The sequence below is a fragment of the Oncorhynchus mykiss genome, chromosome 18, assembly GCF_013265735.2.
Source record: "Oncorhynchus mykiss isolate Arlee chromosome 18, USDA_OmykA_1.1, whole genome shotgun sequence".
In the NCBI taxonomy this organism is placed as follows: Eukaryota; Metazoa; Chordata; class Actinopteri; order Salmoniformes; family Salmonidae; genus Oncorhynchus; species Oncorhynchus mykiss.
This window is the reverse complement of record NC_048582.1, coordinates 57,820,623-57,831,381: the sequence shown is the minus strand read 5'-3', so window position 1 is coordinate 57,831,381 and position 10,759 is coordinate 57,820,623. Positions and strand designations below refer to the sequence as shown.

At 42.3% G+C, this 10,759-nt stretch overlaps 1 protein-coding gene across 1 annotated transcript; it reads left to right on the top strand.

Annotated features, from left to right (window-relative positions):
* Positions 1 to 215: 215 nt before the first annotated feature.
* dazl (deleted in azoospermia-like) lies at positions 216 to 8,649 on the top strand (the record flags this gene model as incomplete). The annotated part of the gene is given in 15 exon segments (NM_001246339.1): positions 216 to 266; positions 1,151 to 1,273; positions 1,505 to 1,596; positions 1,688 to 1,739; positions 1,854 to 1,920; positions 2,198 to 2,337; positions 7,838 to 7,918; positions 8,200 to 8,209; positions 8,211 to 8,233; positions 8,235 to 8,245; positions 8,604 to 8,609; positions 8,611 to 8,618; positions 8,620 to 8,626; positions 8,629 to 8,641; positions 8,643 to 8,649. Coding segments are annotated over 14 exon segments (636 nt in total). The 5' UTR covers positions 216 to 263.
* Between the last annotated feature and the right edge of the window lie 2,110 nt (positions 8,650 to 10,759).

Below are 10,759 nucleotides of genomic sequence, written 5' to 3'. Positions count from 1 at the left end.
TAAATATTGTACATCTTTAAAATATATCCTACTGTTTTTAGCAAAGTTGTAACTAAATGACCCGTATAAACCATTATAGAGCATAAAAACATTCGGAAAAACACCCCTTGTCTACGTTTTGAAACATCCCAATTAGGTTCAGCAAGTGCGTTGGGCGAGACTTTTTGACAGTCATTAGTTTCAACTTTTTTTTTCGTGCACTTGTAGCGGGGAAAGTTTGCGCGGCAGTGTGTTTAATTTATTCTGTTTTAACGGTTTTAGAAATGGTGAGTATCTAGCTAAATCTGTGTTTTGGCAATGATCCAACCACAATACATATATATTCAATATGTTAGTGAACTAATGAACGAATTGCCCGGCCTCTACTACGTCTAGTGAACAGTTTTCTGAGACGCGGATCAAGTTAGCAAACTGTGATATTTTTTTCGCTGTCCAATTTCTCGCAAAAGCGAGCTAAAGTTCCCTGACTTTAGCGAACTTGTAAGCTACAAGTGAAACATTTCTAGGTCATTATCTAAAAGACTAACTAGCATGCTTGATTAAACCAGTTGATATGCCAGTTTATTACAAGGTTAAGCATGTTCATAGCTAAGTAGGTAGTTGACATGGCTAGCTACCAGCTCTGGTGATGGTGGGTGCCTCCTAGTCTAGCTAGCCAGGGCCCTGGCACTAAAATATACTCGTTCATAAGGCAGCTAGTTGATATGTCGAAGTTGTAGTTAGCACAGACTAATAAACATTTCTTAGGACTAATCCGTTTTTCTATTAAGTGGTTGGGAACTAGCTACCTAGCCGTGAACTGTCGGACAATGACAATATCCTGATTGCTGAAATATAAGTGGATTGTGCTCATGATTGTCAACGATTTCCCGCTTGCCTTTTGGAAATTATATTAGAGCGATTGAGTTTACCCAGGATATTAGCTAGCTAGCGCCTTTCATCTGTGTCTGAGCTAGCTAGCTAGATCAGTAGATTTAATTTGATCTATCTTGATGATTGACGCCTCAGGTACTGGCCACAATGGATGCCTACAGTAGTTGGCTAATATCTTTCTGCCAACTTCTTCAGCAGGCTGTTGTGGTTGCTTATAGAAAAGTGCCAGGCAAATGAACTAGTGACCAATTAAATATTTATTTTCTCTTTATTCCAGGATATTCAGAAACAGAGAGATGGATTTCAGACATCCCTAAATTTGAAGCTGTCAAATGGTTATATTTTACCTGAAGGTAGAATGACACCAAACACACTTTTTGTTGGAGGAATTGACATGAAGGTGAATAACTAACTAACTTCTAACTAGCATTTCCATTTTGTATTGCATGCATTGCATTGCATATGTTGCATTGTCTATGATTAAGTGTGCTTTGGAGGGGATGAGAATGTTTCACTGGGATAGTCTGTTCATTTGGCCTGCTCACTGGAATTAAACAGATCCTAAACTAAAAATAATTTCCTAATGGATACAAAGTCAACATCTAACTTGTTCATATTGCCCTTTTTTTAGGTGGATGAGAATGAAATCCGGGACTTCTTTGCGAGATTTGGTGCGGTGAAGGAAGTGAAAATCATTACTTACCGTGGCGGCATCTGTAAAGGGTGAGTCCCAAATTAGTAGGCTTTAGTCAAGGCAATTGGGTTCATTCAAATTAACCTGGCCTTATATGGAACAATGTCATTCTTTGTGTAGATATGGATTTGTTTACTTCAATGAAGATGTCGACATCCAAACCATCGTTGACGTAAGAACCATTTATTTAACATAATGCATCTTAAATGGAGTTAAGTCTTTAAAACTTTGCCTTCATTCTAATCACAAGTGAATGTGTTTCCTCTTCACCTTGTTTACTCTGCAGCAACAGATCAGTTTTAAAGGGCGGAAACTGAAGCTGGGTCCAGCAATCATGAAGGAAAGGAGCTCACGTGAGTTGCTTCACTTGTGTTGATTTTGTTAATCTGTGTGTTTGTAGTAGCTATTTGACCTTGTCTTTTGTACTCTATTGCCACTGCTGAAGTCTGGGTTGTGGCTAAACGTGTTCCAGGTCAACTACATTGCAGATGTTGCATAGCATCAACCAATGGTGGCGTGCCAGGTCATCGACTGCAGTCAGACATCAAAATTGCTACATCAAATTATGTGGTTAGCTGACCACATCTAGGCATTGTGAGATCTGGCATTCTGTTTGTTTGCCCCGCCCAGGTTCCATGCCGTCTCACGTGATTGGTCAGGTCCCCTGGATGAGCCCCTCCCAGTACATTTACTGCACCTGCTGCTCTCCTATGGGAGTGGGCGTGGCTCAGCCCCCACCTGTACTCAACGGGGGCAATCCCTACATCCAGGTAAGGCCCTGTCATCACCCCAAAGCCACTGGCTGAGTCCCAAATGACACTCTATTCCCTATATAGTACACTACTTTTGACCAGGTCCCAGGGTGCCTTTAAGAACATACACTGTTGCAAGATGGTGCCAAAGAACATGGTTAATGTTTTACATTCTTCTAACAAATGGTTTTTTTTGCGTTTTGTGTAACTTATTTTGTACATAATGTTTTTGCTACTGTCTCTTATGACCGAAAATAACTTCTGGACATCATAACAGCGATTACTCACCTTGGACTGGAAGAAACTTTTTCCTTTAACGAGTCCGACGAAAAGTATATACTGCTTTCACTGGAACAGGCCCAGATCCCCGTAATTTGCTTGAATAAAAGACGCAGGAAAAGGGGCCGCAGATAGGGCTGCTTTCTGAGAATCGGTAGATGAGCGAGTAAACTCCCACTGCACATTAGCAAGAACAACGGATGGCGATCATTGGAAAATAAAATGGATTACCTACGATTAAGATTATTCTACCAACGGGACATTAAAAACAGTAATATCATGTTTCACCGAGATGTGGCTGAACGATGATACGGATAATATATAGCTGGCAGGCTTTTCTATGCACCGACAGAACAGAGAAGCTACGTCTGGTAAGACGAGGGGTGGGGGTGTGTGTCTTTGTCAATAACGGCTAGTCCGAGATGTCTAATATTAAGGAAGTCTCGAGGTATTGCTCGCCTGAGGTAAAAGTACCTTATAATAAGCTGTAGACCACACTATTTACCAAGAGTTCTCATCTATATTATTTGTAGCCGTCTACTTACCACCACAGAACGAAGCTGGCAATAACACCGCTCTCAACCAACTCTATAAGGCCATAAGCAAAGAAGAACATGCTCACCCAGAAATGGTGCTCCTAGTGGCTGGGGACTTTAATGCAGACAAACTTAAATCAGTTTCACCAAATGTTTACCAGCATGTCACATGTGCAACCAGAGGGGAAAAAATCCGAAACCACCTTTACTCCACACAGAAATGCATACAAAGCTCTCCCCCGCCCTCCATTTGGCAAATCTGACCATAATTCGATCCTCCTGATTCCTGCTTACAAGCAAAAACTAAAGCAGGAAGTACCAGTGACCCACCCCCTCAATACGGAAGTGGTCAGATGACGCGGATGCTACACTACAGGACTGTTTGCAAGCTACGACTGGAATATGTTCCAGGATATCCAGGAATCAAGAAAATAACAACTCAATGTTTATATCCCAGGACTAATTAGCTAGCAACAGCAAGCTAGCTAAATAGGACAAATTAGCTAGCAAGTGCAAGCTAACTAGCTAAATTGCCATACATGTTTAATGCTTTTCGACCGATCCCCAAATGAATGTCATTGGTTCAGAGTTTGTTTTGATATTTTAACCTGCGTGTTGTAATCGCGTTTGGTGTAGGGGAACAAAATACATTTATGCACGATAGCACATGCGCACAGCCGGTTTGGGTTCCATGTCAGTCTTCGGCTTCATCAATAAGTGCATCGCCGACATCGTCCCCACAGTGACCGTACGTACATATCCCAACCAGAAGCCATGGATTACAGGCAACATCCACATCGCGCTAAAGCTGCCGCTTTCAAGGAGTGGGAGACTAATCCGGACACTTTTAAGAAATCCCGCTATGCCCTCAGACGAACCATCAAACAAGCAAGCGTCAATACAGGATTAAGATTGAATCCTACTACACAGGCTCTGACACTTGTCAGATGTGGCAGGACTTGACAACTATTACAGACTACCAAGGGAAATCCACACACAAGCTGCCCAGTGATGCGAGCCTACCAGACAAGCTAAATACCTTCGAGGCAAGCAACACTGAAGCATGCACGAGAGCACCAGCTGTTTTGGATGACTGTGATAACGCTCTCGGTAGCCGATGTGTGAACCTTTTAAACAGGTCAACATTAAGAAAGCTGCTGGGCCAGATGGATTACCAGGATGTGTACTCAATGCATGTGCGGCCGAACTGTCAAGTGTCTTCACTGACATTTTCAACCTCTCCTTGACCGAGTCTGTAATACCTACATGTTTCAAGCAGACCACCATAGTCCCTGTGCCCAAGGAAGCGAAGGTAACCTGCCTAAATTATTACCGCCCCGTAGCACTCACGTTGGTAGCCATGAAGTGCTATGAAAGGCTGGTCATGGCTCACATCAACAGCATCCTCCCGGATACCCTAGACCCACTCCAATTTGCATACCACCCCAACAGATCCACAGATGATGCAATCTCATGCCACATTGCCCTTTCCCACCTGGACAAAAGGAACACCTATGTGAGAATGTTATTCATTGACTACAGCTCAGCATTCAACACCATAGTGCCAACGAAGCTCATCACTAAGCTAAGAACTCTGGGACTAAACACCTCCCTCAGCAACTGGATCCTGGACTTCCTGACAGGCCGCCCCCAGGTGGTAAGGGTAGGCAACAACACGTCTGCCACGCTGATCCTCAACACTGGGGCCCCTCAGGGGTGTGTACTTAGTCCCCTCCTGTATTCTCTGTTCACCCACGACTGCGTGGCCAAACACGACTCCGACACCTTTAAGTTTGCTGATGACACCGACAATGACGAGACGGCCTATAGGGAGGAGGTCAGAGAACTGGCGGTGTGGTGCCAGGACACCAACCTCTCCCTCAAAAGGCGGGCCGTACAGGCCCCCATTAACATTGAGGCTGTAGTGGAGCGGGTCAAGAGTTTCAAGTTTCTTGGTGTCCACATACTCAACAAACTATCATTGTCCAAACATATGAAGACAGTCGTGAAGAGGGCAGGACAAACCTTTTTCCCCTTCAGGAGACTGAAAAGATTTGGCATGGGTCCCCAGATCCTCAAAAGGTTCAACAGCAGCAACATCGAGAGCATCCTGACCGGTTGCATCACCGCCTGGTATGGCAACTGCTCGGTATATGACCATAAGGCGCTACAGAGGGTAGTGTGTACGGCCCAGTTCATCACTGGGGCCAAGCTTCCTGCCATCCAGGGCCTACAGTTGAAGTCGGAAGTTTACATACACCTTAGCCAACTACATTTAAACTCAGTTTTTCATAATTGCTGACATTTAATCCTAGTAAACATTCCCTGTCTTAGGTCAGTTAGGATCACCACTTTATTTTAAGAACGTGAAATGTCAGAATAATAGTAGAGTGATTTATTTCAGATTTTATTTCTTTCATCACATTCCCAGTGGGTCAGAAGTTTACATACACTCAATTAGTATTTGGTAGCATTGCCTTTTAAATAGTTTAACTTGGGTCAAACATTTTGAGGAGCCTTCCACAAGCTTCCCACAATAAGTTGGGTGAATTATGGCCCATTCCTCCTGACAGAGCTGGTGTAACTGAGTCAGGTTTGTAGGCCTCCTTGCTCGCACACACTTTTTCAGTTCTGCCCACAAATGATCTATAGGATTGAGGTCAGGGCTTTGTGATGGCCACTCCAATACCTTGACTTTGTTGTCATTAAGCCATTTTATCACAACTTTAGAAGTATGCATGGACAGGCAAGCTTCTAAAGCCTTGCCTGTCCATTTGGAAGACCCATTTGCGACCAAGCTTTAACTTCCTGACTGATGTCTTGAAGTGTTGCTTCAATATGAGGCGGCAGGGTATCCTAGTGGTTAGTGTTGGGCTAGTAACCGAAAGGTTGCAAGTTCGAATCCCCGAGCTGACAAGGTACAAATCTGTCGTTCTGCCCCTGAACAAGGCAGTTAACCCACTGTTCCTAGGCCGTCATTGAAAATAAGAATTTGTTCTTAACTGTCTTTCCTAGTTAAATAAAGATAAAATAAAAATATCTCCACATAATTTTCCATCCTCATGCCATCTATTTTGTGAAGTGCACCAGTCTCTCATGATGCTGCCACCCCCTTGGCCTCACTGTTGGGATGGTGTTCTTCGGCTTGCAAGCTTCCCCCTTTTTTTCCAAACATAACGATGGTCATTATGGCCAAACAGTTCTATTTTGTTTCATCAGACCAGAGGACATTTCTTCAAAAAGTATGATCTTTGTCCCCATGTACAGTTGCAAACCGTAGTCTGGCTTTTTTATGACGGTTTTGGAGCAGTGGCTTCTTCCTTGCTTAGCGGCCTTTCAGGTTATGTCGATATAGGACTCATTTTACTGTGGATATAGATACTTTTGTACCTGTTTCCTCCAGCATTTCCACAAGGTCCTTTGCTGTTGTTCTGGGATTGATTTGCACTTTTCGCACCAAAGTACGTTCATCTCTAGGAGGTAGGTAGGCCTTGAAATACATTCACAGGTATACCTCCAATTGACTAAAATGATGTCAATTAGCCTATCAGAAGCTTCTAAAGCTTTGACATAATTTTCTGGATTTTACCAAGCTGTTTAAAGGCTCAGTCTACTTAGTGTATGTATGTCACTTCGCTGTACACTGACTCAGTACCGGTACCCACTGGAATTGTGATACAGTGAAATGAAATTACTTCATGCACAAAGTAGATGTCCTAACCGACTTGCCAAAACTATAGTTTGTTAACGACCTTTGTGGAGTGGTTGAAAAACAAGTTTTAATGTCTCCAACCTAAGTGTATGTAAACTTCCGACTTCAACTGTATATAATAGGCGGTATCAGAGGAAAGCCCATAAAATTGTCAGACTCCAGTCACCCAAGTTATAGACTTTTCTCTGCTACCGCACGGCAAGCTGTACCGGAGCGCCAAGTCTAGGACCAAAGGCTCCTCAACAGCTTCTACCCCCAAGTTATAGGACTGCTGAACAATTAATCAAATCTCCCCTGGACTATTTACTTTGACCCTCCCTTTTGTACAGTGCTGCTGCTCGTTGTATATTATCTATGCATAGTCACTTCACCCTCACCTACATGTCCAAATGACCTCAACTAACCTGCATACTGCACACTGACTCAGTACTGGTACCCCCTGTATATGGCCTCATTGTTCTTATTGTGTTACTTCGTATTTATTTTTTACTTTAGTCTATTTGGTAAATATTTTCTTAACTTTTCTTGAACTGCACTGTTGATTAAGGGCTTGTAAGTAAGCATTTCACTAAGGTCTACACTTGTTGTATTTAGCGCATGTAACAAAAAAAGTTTGATTTGAAGATGGGCTTGGATCAGTTCACACTTTTGGACTAATAGTGGTCCCAAAAGTGCATCTGCCCACCATGTTCAGTAGGCAAACACTGGACGTTGCAAATAGAAATGTCCTGAATAGAACTGATGGGATTCCTTATCCTAGATGTCAGAGGCATGTTTTTTTTTCTACATAACATTCCACTAAGCTGTGCTCTGCTAAACATGGCCCAAGAAAACTACACAAGTGCTCCTGAAATTACACCAGATTGACAGTTGACCATCTTATATCTTACACTGAGGGAATATATATATATATATATATGTGTGTGTGTGTATGTATATATATATGTGTGTATATGTATATATTATACTATTAGTTTTTCCCTCTTTTCAGCCTTACTCGTATAACGGCCTTCAAGGAGTCATGATGCCACAGATGCCCATGAGCTACTCACAAACCGCCTACGCGTACCAGGTAAACACACTTGTACAGGCAGAGAACCTATTAATAAAACAACTTTATTGTCCTCTGGAGAAAACACGCAATACAACATGACACATTGAGTATCAACAATATAATATACTAAACTAATATACATGCGTGAAATGCTAGATGCCTAGACCACCTACATACATCTGACACACTGTAACATAGCATGATAGACAGTCCCACCTGCTCCACATCCTCCATATTCCCAGTGGAGGAATAAAAGGATGCTTGTATGTCTGACCTTTGACCCCCTGCTCCTCCCCCAGTACGCCTCACCACACTGGACCGGGGAGCAGAGGACACGGCTTGTCAACCAGGTGACGCTCACGTCTTCTGAATAACTCTATACCTTTTGGTTACTGTTAAGAATACATGACCAGATATGTCATTTTATTTGAACTGATTGGAATGTTTGTACCGTCTGTATTGTTGGCTGGTCAAGTAATGGCCACTGGGTGGCAGTGTTTGGTAAAGCTTATATTGTCGTGTTGGTGTGAGTCCTTTTGAGCTCACAAACAGTACCATCCGCCAGTCTGTATCAGTAATTCATGTGTAGGCTAAGGATGACGGATTTTCTTCAAGGGTGTTTTTGCTGTAATAGCTCCTGTGTTAAGGTTCACTGTGGTTGTTTCAGCCGGCTCATTATTTGATGTGATGTGGTGCACCGTTTCCAGAACTTTGTGGACTGTGGAGTCCAGACTCTGCTGACTCTGCTGTAGCCCACTGACCCTCCTGTACCAGGTGAGCGCATACACACACCCTGACCCTCCCAGTGTACCAGGTGAAGACACACACACTGACACTCCCAGTGTACCAGGTGAACACACACACACCCTGACCCTCCCAGTGTACCAGGTGAAGACACACACACTGACACTCCCAGTGTACCAGGTGAACACACACACACCCTGACCCTCCCGCTAGGGCTGTCCACGACAAAAGAAAATCTTGGTCGTCCTGTTCTTTTCATCAACCGATTGGTATTTTTTTTTTAACTTATTTTTCCATATAGACAAACATCCTGTGTTTGAATAAAACCAACTACATATGCAACTAGATTGACTGACTGAAGCTTTAAGCACAGTGTTTGATTAAATAATTAAGACACACAAATTACTCAGAGCTCGATGGTCACGCTGTTTAAAAAGAGGGTCTGTGTGACTGGCGCACGTTGTCTCGCTCTCCTCCCTACTGCAGTGAAAAGGCACCACAGCAAGTGTTTATTGCGTTCTCCGTGCTGAAGCTGCTACATCATTTCAGCCATTTAGTTTCTTGTTTCTGACTGAAAAGGCACTGCATCTCATTGTTAGAGTCGTCACTACAGACCCTGGTTTGAAATCGGGCTGTATCAAAACCGGCCATGATTGGGAGTCCCATAGGGCGGCGTACAATTGGCCCAGCGTCGTCCGTGTTGGGGGAGGGTTTGGCCGGGGTAGGCCGTAATTGTAAAATAAGAATTTGTTCTTAACTGACTTGCCTTGTTAAATAAAGGTTTTAAAATAAACAATGGGCCTGACCTATAGCCTATCATTATCACATCAATAAATTGGCTATAACAAACTCTCAACACAGTAACACGTGACAGCAAAATGGATGCAGAGGACGTGAAAAATAAACTGGAAATGGGCGAATGTTTACTGGTTGCTCGGGGGAAAGGGGAAGTCAGATCTGTGGAAGACATTTGACTTGGTTGTGGAAACTACTGGAGATAAAGAAAAAGGAGGGTATAGGATGGAGGTTGACCGATTATGATTTTTCAACACCGAAACCGATTAATCAGCCATTTTTATACATGACAATTACAACAATACTGAATGAACAATGAACACTTTTATTTTAACTTAATATAATGCAGAAATAAAATCTATTTGGTCTCAAATATAGAAACATGCTCAATTTGGTTTAAATAATGCATAAACAGTGTTGGAGAAGAAAGTAAAAGTGCAATATGTGCCATGTAAAAAAGCTAACGTTTAAGTTCCTTGCTCAGAACATATGAAAGCTGGTGGTTCATAATTCCCAGTTCTTCAATATTCCCAGTAAAGAAATATTAGGTTGCTGTTATTATAGGAATTATGACGCGTCGACTATTTCTCTCTATACCATTTGTATTTCATATACCTTTGACTATTGGATGTTCTAATAGGCACTTTAGTTTTGCCAGCCTAATCTCAGGCGTTGATAGGCTTGAAGTCATAAACAGCGCTATGATCAAGAATTGCTAAGAGCTGCTGGCAAACGCAGTAAAGAGTGAATGAATGCTTACGAGCTTGCTGCTGCCTACCACCGCTCAGACTGCTCTATCAAATCATAGGCTTAATTATAATATAATAAACACACAGATACGAATGAACCTTAGTCTCCGGATTTGACCATATTAATGACCTATCATTTCGAAACAAACATTTATTATTTTGGTGAAATACGCAACCTTTCCGTATTTTATCAAATGGGTGGCAACCTTAAGTCTAAATATTGCTGTACATTGCACAACCTTCAACGTTATGTCATAATTATGTAAAATTCTGGCAAATTAGTTTGCAATGAGACAGGCAGCACAAACTGTTTAATATACTCTGACTCTGCGTGCAATGAATGCAAGAGAAGTGACAATATCCCTAGTTAATATTGCCTGCTAACATGAATTTCTTAACTAAATATGCAGGTTAAAAAAATATACTTCTGTGTATTTTGTTAAATCATCACCCATTTGGCGAAAGTAGGCTGTGATTCGATGATAAATTAACAGGCACCGCATTGATTATATGCAACGCAGGACAAGCTAGTTAACTACACATAGTTGATGCTATTACTAGGTTAACTAGT